Source organism: Lontra canadensis, unplaced genomic scaffold (assembly GCF_010015895.1).
Source record: "Lontra canadensis isolate GAN:19392208 unplaced genomic scaffold, GSC_riverotter_1.0 scaffold84, whole genome shotgun sequence".
Lineage (NCBI taxonomy): Eukaryota > Metazoa > Chordata > Mammalia > Carnivora > Mustelidae > Lontra > Lontra canadensis.
The window spans coordinates 5,717,342-5,730,695 of NW_022631078.1; the positions used below are offsets into that span (position 1 = coordinate 5,717,342).

The 13,354-nt window shown below is 57.9% G+C and overlaps 1 protein-coding gene across 2 annotated transcripts; it reads left to right on the forward strand.

Moving 5' to 3' along the window:
* The first annotated feature begins 552 nt into the window (after nucleotides 1-552).
* Nucleotides 553-8,641, forward strand: MCAT (malonyl-CoA-acyl carrier protein transacylase). 2 transcript variants are annotated; one of them, XM_032882829.1, is made up of 4 exons: nucleotides 578-1,012; nucleotides 2,585-2,672; nucleotides 5,364-5,581; nucleotides 8,198-8,641. In XM_032882829.1, exons 1-4 carry the CDS (start codon nucleotides 593-595, stop codon nucleotides 8,609-8,611), a joined length of 1,140 nt encoding a protein of 379 aa, XP_032738720.1. In that variant the 5' UTR covers nucleotides 578-592; the 3' UTR covers nucleotides 8,612-8,641. The 2 variants fall into 2 exon arrangements, with proteins under 2 accessions (XP_032738721.1, XP_032738720.1); XM_032882830.1 differs by lacking the exon at nucleotides 5,364-5,581 and having other exon boundaries at nucleotides 553-1,012; nucleotides 8,198-8,374.
* The last annotated feature ends 4,713 nt before the right edge of the window (nucleotides 8,642-13,354 follow it).

Sequence of the window (13,354 nt, forward strand, 5' to 3'; positions counted from 1 at the left end):
CCCCCCGGACCCCGCCTCCCCGCACTGCTCCGAAGCCCGGAACCCGTCTCGGATCCCGCTTCCGTCTCTAACCACCTGCGCCTCAAGTCTTGGAGCCTTCGACCAGGGATGGAGGATAGCGGCAGCCGCCATCGCGCTGCTGTGAGGCATCAAAGAAGCTGATGTCTGAGAAATATCCCGGGCGTTGTCCGGGGGGCGGATACGAACCGGCGGCTTCCGCGGGCCCGTGCGGTTTGCAGGGGAGACGGGGGCAGAGCTGCTCGCTTGCGGACTGCACGGCGCCGCTGAGAAACCAGACGGAGAAGCAACGCGGAACCGTCTCAAACCCGCTCACAGGCGAGGTGGAAAGAGCGAGACACTGAGTTCGCTGTTCGTTCAGGATCTGCGGGAGGACGGCGGAGCGGCGCGCGCTTTCCTCGCTCCTGCGCGGGTTTCCCTACGCGCCTGGGGCCGGAACTCGTCCGCGCGGAACCTTTCTTCCCGCTCCCGGGTGCCGCGGCCCGCCCGGCGGGAAATGCGTCAGGGACCGCGCCGCGCCACCGCCCCCCGGCCTCCGTCGCCCCGGTAACGCGCGGAGGGCCCCGGCCTCACCATGATCCTGCGGGTGGCGCGGGCCGCGTGGTCCCGGGGCTGGGGCGCGGGTTGCCGCCGCGGCGCCGCGGACTTTCCGCTGCCCCCGCCGCGCGCCGTGGACGTGGCGGAGCTGCTGCGAGACGCCACGGCCGCGGAGGAAGAGCCGCGGGAGGCAGCGGCGCGGCGGCCGCCGGGCCAGTGCTCGGTGCTGCTCTTCCCCGGCCAGGGCAGCCAGGTGGTGGGCATGGGCCGGGGGCTGCTCCGCTACCCGCGCGTCCGCGAGCTCTACGCCGCCGCCCGCAGCGTGCTGGGCTACGACCTGCTGGAGCTGAGCCTGCACGGGCCGCAGGAGGCCCTGGACCGCACGGCGCACTGCCAGCCCGCCGTCTTCGTGGCGTCGCTGGCCGCCGTGGAGAAGCTGCATCACCTGCAGCCCGCGGTGAGGCCCGCCGCCCCGCCGCCCGCGGGGGAGGACGCGCTGTGCCCGGGCTCCGGCCTGCCAGGCGCGCGCTCCCGCGTGGGACGCAGCGAGCGGAAGCTTGTCGAGTTCCCGCCGAGGTGGGAGCGGGGGGCGCGGCGCTGGGGCGGCCCGCGCGTTAGGGGAGGGGGTTGGTGAATAAAACACGGAGTGAACGACTGGGCGTGTTCAGTGCGCTGTTGCAGAGCGGAAAACTGCGGGGGAAGCGGCTGAGGAGTCTGGGCTGGACTGCGATTTATTCTGCTTATTTTTTTAAAGTTATTATTATTATTATTATTACTACTACTATTCTCTACACCCACCCTGGGGCCCAAACTCACGACCCCAGATCAAGAGTCGCATGTCCCAGCTACAGAGCCTGGGCTGCGATTTTTAAATTTTTATTTGTGTGTGTGTTTCTTTTTACTTTTTTTTAATTTGAATCCAGTTAATTAACATGTAACGTTTTATCAGTTTCCGAGGTAGAGTTAGTGATTCCGCAGGTGCAAATAAAACACCCTGTGCTTGTTCCATCAGTGCCCTCCTTATGCCGTTCGATTTTATTTATTTGACCGACAGAGATCACACGTAGGCAGAGAGGCAGGCAGAGAGGGGGAAGCAGGCTCCCCACTGAGCAGAGAGCCGGCTTCGGCTTCGGGGCTGGATCCCAGGACCCTGAGATCATGACCTGAGCCAAAGGCAGAGGCTTTCACCCACGGAGCCACCCAGGCGCCCCGCCCCTGAACGATTTTAAATGATCCTCAGTCATTTGTTACTAAATGATTTTAGAAGGATGAACTCCAACCTTGAATGAGGGCCCATTAAGAGGATGGTGTGACTATGTCACTGCACTTGAAGGTGCGAATTGGTGGCTGTTAAATCATTTGATAATATCAGAACAGTAAACGTGAAGCTTCTGCTGTGAACCCTGCACTCCATTCTCACAACCGCGTTGGGGAAACGCAGTTACTTTGTGGGTGAGGCAAGGAGACTCGGACACGTAATAGAATTAGTGAAGTGGTGGTCGTGGCATTCACGGAGCCCTTACCCTCGGCCAGGTCTGTGCTTAAGCGCTTGAGAGACATTATTTTGGTGTCAAACCAGGAGCCCTGTGAGGTAGGTCCTGCCCTTTCCCCATCCCGCAGATGGACAGCCGAGGCTCGAAGTTAGGGAACTTTGCCAAGCTAAGAATCAAATTCAAGAGACTGAGTCACTCCTCTGCGTACCTCCCTCCGGCTCCCTCGGCCTGAGAGGCATCTCCAGGGCAGAGACAGAAGGATCCAGAGCCCTGGGTTGGAGACAGGGCTCCACCAGAATCAGGCAGCGGGCTTTAACTCGCCAGCAAAGTTCCTCATCAGTAAAAGCGCTGGTTCAGGGCTTGTCAAGGCCACTTCTGTTTGTGTCCTTTCCTAGCCAAAGCACCAGGCTGGTGGCTCCCTACTCCTGGCTCCTTGAGCCTCTGAACACCCTGCCGGCTTGCAGTGCAGAGCCCCAGACCGAACCCCCTCCCCCACCCCTAGACCTTGGCCTCATGTCCTGCATCTGTCACTACAGGTGATTGAGAACTGTGTTGCTGCTGCTGGATTCAGTGTGGGAGAATTTGCAGCCCTAGTGTTTGCTGGAGCCATGGAATTTTCTGAAGGTACACAGGAAGGGGTTTGGTTTGGTGCCGGGGTGTTTTCTTGCTGGGTTCACTGGGGACTAAGGACACTGCCAAAAATAATTCTGGAGCCACTCAGGTGGTGGAGAAGGGAGCACATGGGTGAAAATGATGTTGGAAGGACCAGACTTCACCTTGAATCCCTTTTAAGCCTGAAGGGTTCCTCGGGGATTTTCTTTTTGTAATCTCCTGAACTCTGCTTGCTTGACTGTCCCCCACCCTGTCCTGGGTGCTCTCAGTCCACTCCCACAGCACCAGTGCCTGTCACGTGACAGATGGCCAGCAGATAGTCATGGAGTGAAAAAGGAAATGAACGTTTGATCATGAACATACTAGTTTCACTTAAGATTTTTGCTCATAGTGAAACCAGTTAAACTGTTTTGCTTATGGTTAAATACGAGCAAAGGATGTGAACAGACCTTTCTCCAAAGAAGATATACAGAAACGGCCAACAGGCATGCGAAGAGCTAGAGATATTCAGCATTACTAATCATTAGGGACGTGCAGATCAAAACCACACCTTATACCCACTAGGGTGGCTTCAATTAAAAAATATATAACAAGAATAATAATAAGTGTTGGCAAGAATGTGAACAAATCGGACCCTCAGGGACACCTGGGTGGCTCCGTCGGTTAAGCCTCTGCCTTCAGCTCAGGTCATGATCCCAGGGTCCTGGGATCGAGTCCCGCATCAGGCTCCTTCCTCAGCAGAGAGCCTGCTTCTCTCTTTCACTCTCCCTTTGTGTTCTCCCCCACCCCAAATAAATAAATAAAAAGCTTACAAAGGAAAGAAAACATAGGACCTGCAGACGTGGCTAGAGAGAGTGTAAAATGGTGCAGCCACTGTGGAAACCAGTTTGACGGTTCAAGCCGTTGCACACAGAACTACTGTACGGCCCAGTGGTTCTGCAGGAATATGCCTAAGAAATAAAAACGTACGTCCACACAGAAAAACCTCTGCATAAACATTCCCAACAGTATTCAAAATAGCTCCAAGATGGACACAGCCCAGATGCCCCTCATCAGAACAAATCGTGCTCGGTCCGTGCAATGAGTGTCCTTTAGCCGTAACAGGGATAAAGGGCTGATACTACCCCATCCACCACCTACATGAGCCTTCAAAGCCTGCTCGGTGAGAGAGGAGGCCCCTTTTGTGTGAAATGTCCAGAATGTGCAAATCCAGAGATAGCAGCTAGAGGTTCCAGGGGTGGAGGGCAGAGGAGAGGAGAGATGGGAGTGATAAGGGGTGTTTTATGGAGGGAGAGAAAGCTTTGAAACTAGAGCAAGCTGGTGGTTTACCAGTGAACTACATATTTGAAACATTGTATTTTATGTATTTATTTTACTTCAGTGTTTTATCTTTTTTTACTTTGGTGTTTTTAAAATAACAGCATTATAGCACCGTTAAGGAAATGCTAAAAAATGCTGCATATGCATATCTCCGAATAAAACTGTTTTATACACACATAGTTTTCTGCGCACATAAATGCAGAGCTAGAGCCCGTGTATGTCCTGTGTTTTCTCACTTGACATTTTGCAGTTGTTAATGCCTGCACGGGAGGACTTCCCCGTGCCCTCTCCACTTTCCTGTGGGTTCTCGGCTACTTCCTACCTCAGGCTGTCATTGTATTTGCTCCGCCGTTTGCTCCCTGTGTAAGGGGCCAAGAGTCCAGTACAAATGTATGTAGGTGCCAAGGGAAGGCAGATGTATTAGGAGGGGAGCAGGCCGTGCCCTCAGAGCCTCTCTGTGGTCCCAGGAAACTCTGGACTAGTCCCTTAACCTCTCCTTGGCCCCGTCATCCCCTCCCCCAGGGAGCGGACCCAGGACCGGGAGGACAGATGTCCAGCCGTCACAGGCCTTCTTACATCACAATCGTTGGAGCTGCCTGCCCCGGGCACAGACCTCTCACCTTGCACTTGAGCCGCACGCGCCAGGGCTCTGCGTTGCTCTTCAGTTGCCCTTGGCAGCCGCAGCTTCTCCAGCTCCAAGTGGGGGCAGTAAGGCCTGATGTAGGGGACTCCTGTGGTATTGAAACTTTCATTCCCAGTTTTTGCAACAATCCAGGCGGATTAGATAGTATCATCCTCATTCTGCTCACTGAAAATTTGACCGAAAAGGTCATGACTTGTCCAAAACACTGTATGTGGCTCAGAGTCGGCTCCTGTGCACCCCGCTCCCCGCACCAGGCTTTCTCACCAACAGCATGTCGACGTTTTGGACCAGATACTAACTTGGTGGTGGGGCCCTACGTTGTAGGATGTGGGGCGGCATCCCTGACTCCCCCAGATGTCCGTAGCAAACATACCTGCCCCCCCCTCCATGCACACACACACTCGGCTGTTGTGACAATCAAAGTGCCCTCAGACCTTGCCTTGAGGCAAAATCACACCTGGCTAAGGACCCCCATCCTACAGCAAGCCAGCTTTAAGGCTGCGAGCTCCGTGTGTTCATGTGTATAGTGCCAAGGACGGCACCCGCCTCTCGGGATGGTGGTGCCGTCTCGGCAAAGTAGATAGAGGTAGGAAGAACCGTGGCCCTGGGGACTGCTGATAACTACCAGCATCCGCTTCTCCAGCACACTGTGTGGACTCGCACTTTGTCTCACAGCTCTGGGCTTCCCCCACCTTCCTCACATGCCCTGATTTTCTCCAAATCTACTTCTTTCTGGATAGGTTTGTATGCAGTGAAAGTCCGAGCTGAGGCCATGCAGGAAGCTTCGGAAGCTGTCCCCAGTGGGATGTTGTCTGTCCTCGGCCAGCCTCAGTCCAAGTTCACCGTTGCGTGTTTGGAAGCCCAGGAGCACTGCAAGACTTTGGGCATAGAGAACCCCGTGTGCGAGGTGGCCAACTACCTCTATCCTGATTGCAGGGTGATCTCAGGACACCTGGAGGTTGGTGCTGATGGGAACAGCCTTCCTAAACCCCAGTCCGCAGAGAATGTTGGAACTGTCCCACCCACACTAGGAAGCCCATGGTGGTGTGATGGGTGCTCTGCCAAGCTGTGGTCTGTGGGAAGTATTTGAGGGCAAGGGGTGGGGCGAGCCCTGCAGAGGGAGGCAAGAGGCTGGGATGCCATCCCCACTGCACCATGCATAGGCCAGGCCCTTGAGCAAATCAGCCCGCCCTCCTAGAAGGTAAAGGGGTTGGACCAGATGATCCCCAGGGCCTTCCCATAGTAAATTCTGGGATTCTCACAACCTTTGGTTGCTCCCTTAGCAAAAGGAGGAGCCGTTCCTGCTAGGTTACTCCACCCCACTGTGCCTTGTCTTAGGGGTCTGCTTTTATCCAAGTTCAAGTTCTTTTTCTTTCCCTCTGTCCTTCCTTCCATTCACGCTTCCCTAGACATTTCTCAAGCAGCTCCTCTGTAACAAGCACTGAGGGGACATGGACCAATAAGCCAGGAACAGGTGACTGTGTGTTTGGGGCACAGTGGGGGTCAGGCTGGCTGCCAGGAGGCCTCAGGAGGTGACACCGGGAATGGTGTGTGGAGGGTGTGTTTGTGGGAAGGGGGTGTCCCCAGCAGGGAGGCCGCGACCAGCCGATGTCAAAGGGCAGCTGGGGCCTGGCCCCGGGATGCTGAGTGAGTCCATGCTGGATCCTGCACAAGGGGCTACAGCTGCAAGGCCCATGTCTACACCACTCAAGTCCTATAGGCCTTGCTCCCCGGGAGGGAGTCCCATGCATGTGTTACACACGAGGAAGCTGAGGCAGAGCGAGAGGCTAGTGCTTAGAGATGGTGGTGGCAGAACAGAGCTCCAGTCTGTCTCATTCTTCCTTGTCCACTCGACTGCACTCCGTCTCCCATCCCATGAGGCCTTGCCCGTCTGCCCAGCGTCTGTGTGAATCTCCTCGGAACCAGCGAGTCTCTCTTGTGACAGTCCTGAGAGGACGGGAAGATGGGTGACAGTGGCCCCACGCTGCTTGTGGAGCTCATTGCTCGTTCCCATTAATGGCCTTGGAAACCCCAGAAGTGGATGGGGAGGGGCCCCGAACCAGGGCTGGCATCTCCTCGCGCAGCCCCCGGACAGCTGGGCGTGCAGGTGAACGACCCCTCGGATTCTCAGCCTTTCCGTGCCAAAGCAAAAAGCTCAGGTTGAGGCCAGGGCTTCCCTAAGCAGGAGGGTCCCTTTGCAACCACGGGTGATGGGACAAAAAACCCTTGGCCTCTGCCTCCAGGGCCCTGAGGCTGTGGCCTTGGCCTTGACTCCTGTGGGCCCCGCCTAGGATGTGGGCAGGATGAGTCCAGAGGCCTTAAATGTGGAAAGCACTTGGAGATGCTGAAATGATGCGTTGGCCTCCTGCAGGGCGGGGCCCACAGAGACGGGTGAGCGAGTGCCATCCAGCCGGACATCCGAACCCTTCCTGCCCTCGGGGGGCACACGCAGCCCTCAGGGCACACGCAGCCATCCCGTCACATGGTTTTTCCCAGTGGACCTGGATGGGCTCGGCATACAAGACAATTGCTAACCGTCATGCAGCCAGAGTTTACCTTGATAACCTGTGAGATAACTAGGGTGCTCCCCCTTTTCTAGATGAGGGAACTGAGGCACAGAGAGGCAAGGCACAATCACCCCAGGTCAGGTAGCCGCTGGGACCTTGACTCACCTTCGGTGTTCCCGGGAACAGGGGGCCCAGCCCCCGCGCCGCTGCGGATGGTGACAGGCCAGAGACAGGGCCAGAGAGACGGCGACAGACAGATCAGCCACAGGAAGCCCTTCGGCGGGAGGGGCCATCTGGGTGGCAGGCCCCAGGCCGTGTCGTGGAGGCCTAGGGTCTCTTAAGAATATCTAATATTTTTTAAATATTTGTGAATTATGTTGTTTGCAAACAGGGCCAAGTTTGGGCCTCTTAGCCTGGGAGGCCCCGTCTGAGCTGAGACGCCCGTCACGGCAAGGCTTTTGGCTTCCAGGAGACAGAGCTCCTTTCTTCTCTAGAGTAAGCTCAGATGATGGGCTTCTGATCGAAAGACGCGAGGCTTGGAGTCTCCAGAATTTTCATCTCGAGGGTTACGGCGTAGTAAGAAAACGGGCTTGTTCGAAACCGTGAGGGGTGGCGGGCTTGTAACTGAAAACTCCCACTAGACCGTGTGTTCTCACGTTGTCAGACTCCTTCACACCTCCCGTCCCATCGCTTCCCAGCAACCCCGTGAAGCCGCCGAGATTGTGCTCGTTTTGTGGATGACAGACGGCGAGAGGCTGAGTGGGAGTGGGGTGCTGGGGTGGCCATGCTCCCCAGCCTCGGCCTTTCAGCCCCACCGGGGCCGCCTGCCCGGGTGGGCTGTGTGAACGGTCACGGCCCCAGAGGAGGACTTCTGGACCGCCGTGTACACGACTGGTGTGTACTGGAACAAAGAGGGGAAGGGAGCCCGACCTCGCAGCTGTCTGCGGGGTGAAGCGTGCCGATGTGCCCATAGCATCATCTGTCCCAGGACCGGGGCCAGTGGAGGCCGCCTCGCCGGGCGTTTCCTAAGATGTCCTTGGCTAAAACTTCCTTTCTTTGCCTTCTAGGCGCTGCAGTTCCTGCGGGAGAATTCCTCCAAGTATCACTTCAGGCGCGCCAAGATGCTGCCCGTTAGCGGAGGCTTCCATACCCGCCTCATGGAGCCGGCCTTGGAGCCCCTCGAACAAGTTCTAAAGTCGATCGGTGTCAGGAAGCCGCTGGTGTCCGTCCACTCAAACGTCGACGGGAACAGATACATGCACCCCAGACACATCCAGAAGCTGCTGGTGCGGCAGGTGGTCTCCCCGGTGAAGTGGGAGCAGACGATGCATGCCATTTACGAGAGGAAGAGGGGCACGGAGTTCCCCCAGACTTTCGAGGTGGGGCCCGGGAAGCAGCTGGGGGCCGTCCTGAAGGGCTGCAACCTGCGGGCCTGGAGGTCGTACCGGCACGTGGAGGTGCTGGAGGATGACGGGACCTAGACCAGGCCCCCGCCCCCACGCTGGGAGCTCCTGGTGTCTGGGGTGGCAGGGGCACAGCTTAGGAGGGAGAAGGGGACCCAGTTGGTGCTGCAGCGGGCCTGGACCTGCCCCGTCTGTCCCTGGGCCTCCTCGTCCAAGTGACTGGGAGGCACTGTTTGCAAAGTACTTTGAAGGCCACATAAAAAGCCTGAAAGCAAGTATTTCTTGACCTGCTGAGGTCTGTTTCTTCCCCTTAGATGTGTTCCAGGGCTGGGGGGGAAGCCGCAGCAGGGCCAGAAGAGTCCCAGGGACCCCGGAGGCAGACCTCATACCTCTGGGCTCCTTTGTAAAACAGGCTGAGACCACCTGGCCGGCAGGTGTGCTCAGGAGGCTGGGAAGGCTCAGCCTGTGGCCTGTCGCGTGCTACCCCATCACCACGTGGGGGCCACGGGCATACTGGCGTGGCCACCAGGCAGGCCAGTGCCAGAGGGGCCCCCACTGCCCCACGAGCCCATGCGCCCCCACAGCCGGAATCTCAGCCCTTTCGTCACTGAAAGCAAAGGGCTTCCAGACGTAGCTGGCCTTGGCGGCCATTCTGTCCACCCCACACTGTCGCTGGGAGACTCCATCCCGCACTGGTTTATCTTCCCAACAGCCAGTACTGAGCGCCTGCCAGCTACCTGTGAGGGAGTGGCCTCCCCCCTTGTGGGGGGAAGAGGTCCTTAGCCAGGCAGGAAAGGTTTAAGGAGGCTGGCTGAGGGCCCTGTTTCCCTGCGGACGGTGATCGCTAAGGGTCTGCTCCATGCCTTTGACCTCCCATGGCACAGCCACACCCCGGGAGTCGACGAAGGTTCTGGACATGTGCGGCTCCGCTGATAACAAGGAGAAGTCACGTTCTGGACATCTCGGTGGCTTTTTCACCCGTCAGCGATAGTGGGAAACTCGTCCAGGTGTGAGATCTCTGTGTTTGTCCATAAATGTTGGCTGTGGTGTGGACACCTGTCAAATCCGGGGTAGGTTTCGCATTTTCAGTTCTGCAGGGTTTCTCAGCATGGACGCCGTCAGCCTCCGCACAGAACTGGCCTTCGTTGCATGGGACCGTCACTCACAGCGTGGGCCACTGTCCTGGCTCCCGGCCACTCTGCGCCAGGAGCCCTTCCAGATGTCATGACCTCCCCACATGCCCACGTGTGTCCACAGCCCTGGCCAAGAGCCCTGCATAGGACGAGGGAAACTGATCTTTCCCATGGCCTGAGTCTGTGTTTTCTGGAGTTCAGTGGAGAACGATCTCTTAAAACTTCCATTTAAGAAATTTTCAAACATTCACAGAGAAACTTGCTATTATTATTTTTGGTGGGCAGCAAAGCGAAGTTCGGGGAGTAGTACAGAGCTCCCCAAGAGGGAGGGGACCCAGAGGGTTGCCCGAACCTTGCTATTATTTTTAAAGAGTGCAGGGTCTGTGGGAACCCTCTTCCGAGTGCTGCGGTAGCCGGCGACCCTGGGACTCTCTGTAGTCTGGGCTCGGGTGCTCTGGCTGTGCTGTGGGCAGGACAGCATCGCAGTCACACTCTGCAGAGCACGGTCCCACGTGAGGGAGCCCCAGAGGAGTGGCGGAGGGTGAGTGTTCCCGCGTGGCAGGCCTTTCTGCTTCTCTGGGCACGGCTCTTCTCAGGGCCCGGCCAGGCTCCAGGCCAGAAGAGGGAGAAGGAACAGCAATCAAAGGGCATAGGGTGCTGCCTTGAGGTTGGTTCCAAAAAGCTGACGACCGTCTCTGCCAGCACTGCAGGGGCCGCCCAGCGGGGGAACCCAAAGGTGCGGGCAGGCAGTGCTCACCTCCACTGTGGGAGCCCTGGGTGGGGTAGATGGGCCCTCGCCCTCCCCACCCCTGCAGACTGGGTGAGTGGCAGAAGCACGGGGTGGGGAGGGGAGTTCTGGGGGGAGCCCAGGGCCCGGGGCGAGGGCCTGTTCCTTGGTAGCATCTGCCCCCTTGAGGAGACCACCCCGCGCCACCATCGTTCCCATGGTGCCGGCCCGCCCCGAGGTAGGAATCACAGCTGCTCCCACGTTTGTGTCCCACGCCCGTGGAGACCCTGGGCCCGTTTCTCTTCCCAGCGGCTTGCCTCCCTCAGCCAGCCTAGACCTGGGTGCCTGGAAGGAGTGGGTTTCCCTAGGCACGTGCTCTCTGAGAATCAGCTCTTGCCTCCTCATCTCCAGAAATCTTGACTGGACCAAGGGCCGTGATCAAAAGCCTCTAAAACCTCGAAGATGATGGGCCCCTCATGCCCCCACAGCCTTGTCACCTCCTCTGGGAAGGGGCTTCAATGTTTCCAGCGGCCTCCACCCCAGGCCCCCAGAGGGTAGGGGTCTGTGTCCCACCCCCCAACCCGTGGCAGTGCCCCTGGGCCCCGCTGCAGAAGGGCCACAGGAGATGGAAGCATCCTGGGCCGATGGTCTAGGGATCATGAGGCTGCTGGGTGACCAGGTCACCCCTGCCCCCTTCCTAGGAGGGATGGGCCTCCAGTCCTTCCTTTTTGGGGTTGGATGATTTCCGCTATCGCTGTTGCTAAACACCTGTTTGCAGCTTGTGGAAGTTGCCATGCGGATCAGCCAGGCTGGGTCTGACCATGACCCTTTCCCCATCTGGGCCTTGGTCTCACCACCCCCCACAGGCTGGACTGGAAGGCATCAGTGGGCAGAAGATCCCAGGCTGGTTGGGGTCAGAGGACCCCAGTGCCACTCTGGTCTGACCCCTTTCTTCTCTGGGCCTCAGTTTCTCCCTTGCAGGCTGGGCCGTCTTGAGCAGATCAGTCAAGTGCCAGTTCCACGTCGGCTTTGCAGGTCAGGAGGCTGCCACTCGTGTGGGGGTGCAGAAACTGGCAAGCTCCTCACGGCCCCAGGGGTGGGCATGAACAGACAAAGACAGTCGATCAGACTCCAGCCCAAGCTGGTTTACCCACCCTCATGCTCAGGCAGGTCTCCCACCCCAGGGCCTTTGTATGTGCTGCTCCCCCTAGCACTAAGGAGGACACTTACCTATCCTTCATTCTCTCCACAGCTAGCTCCACAGGCCTGGTCCTCCGGTCTCACCCACCCCACCCCCCATTTTCTGTCCTTTATTGCTCTCAGAACACAGCCCCCAGTTCTTAGCTTCTTTGTGTGCTTTTTATTTATTTATTTATTTATTTATTTATTTATTTTTAAAGATTTTATTTATTTATTTGACAGAGATCACAAGTAGGCAGAGAGGGAGGAGGAAGCAGGCTCCTTGCTGAGCAGAGAGCCCGATGCAGGGCTCGATCCCAGGACCCTGAGATCATGACCTGAGCCGAAGGCAGAGGCTTTAACCCACTGAGCCACCCAGGCGCCCCCTTTGTGTGCTTTTTAAATAGAATGTGAGATTTGAGGGACCATTATCTCCACAACCCCAGAACCTGTGGCCAAGCTTAGCAAAGTAGGGGCTCCTCTGACATCCATGGGTGGGAAGAATGTTGCAAACCCTAGGACACTTGGGGAGAGGGTCCCCAGATTCCTGCCGAGAGAAGACATGGCATCAGCATCTCCATTCCCTCCACTCTGAAGAGCCCCAAGCTCCTTGAGAAGCCGCGGGCAGCCCCAAGCACACTGAGAAAGGGGTGGGCACATGGGCAGTTTGACCCGAGTGCATGGGAGCAAGCTGCTCCCGGGTGGTTAGGGAGGACTTCCTGGAAGAGGTTCATCTGGGTTTGGCCTCCCCACATCCCCAGCTACGGATTCTCCAGTGGATCCCCAGGGCCTAGGGGTCAGTGCAGCCACACAGGAAAGCCCTGGGTCACTTCCAGGTCTATAAACTTGGTGGGTATCTGTACAGGGGTGGAGTGTCCTTTGGGTGGAGCAGGATGTCAGGATGGAACATTCCCAGCAAGGACCTGGGAACGGCAGGCTCTGGGCTCGCCCTGTGAGGCTTGGGGAGGGCCTGACATAGCCCCACGGGACCACTTACACAGGAAAGGAGGTGAAGTCAGGCTGTGAAGGGCCAGACTCTGGAGCACTGTGACATGGAAAGCCCGGTCGTGGCTGGGAGGGTCCCTTCAGTCGCGAAGGGTCAGAGGGGGCAGCTGGGAGCGGGCAGGACCTGACCGGCCGGGCTGGAGGGTAGTGAGTCACTGTCTGCTGCATCAGCTCTGGGGCTGAGTGGAGGGCAGGGAAGGCTCTCCGAATCCAGGACCTGAAGGGGACAGGGAGGAGGCTGCAGAAGGTGGGGACTCACCCCAGCCCGGGGTTGGCTCTTGAGATAGGGGGACTGTTGGGGCGGGGTGGGAGGTCAAGGAGTCAGAGCTCTAGTTCTGGAGAGAGGGCCTGACGGGGTCTAGGAACAGCACTAGGCCCAGGTCTGGGGCCGGCTGAGCCCGCGCGGTGGGTGCCCCTAGTCTAGCCCCTTCTCCCCAGCACAGCTGTGTGAGCGGCCCCCCAGGCTGCACTGCTCCAGCAGGGAGTGCTGGATGAGCAAATGTGGGGAGGGGAGGCAGCCCAATTATAAGAGCCTGACAGCCCAAAGGAAATAATCCCTAATGGTACATCTCAGGCACGAGGCAAGACAAGAGGCGGCGTAAACCTGATTGTGTCGGGCCAAACTTCATGACAGCAGGTGCCGGGAAGAGCCCGCAGGTGTGTGATCACGCACAGGTGGCTGGGCGCCCGCCCTGCCCCTTCTCTCCCCTCCCCCTTGATTCTCGCGCTGGGGGCAAGAGGCAACCCATGCGACAAACCCCCAGAGAGGACCAGAGA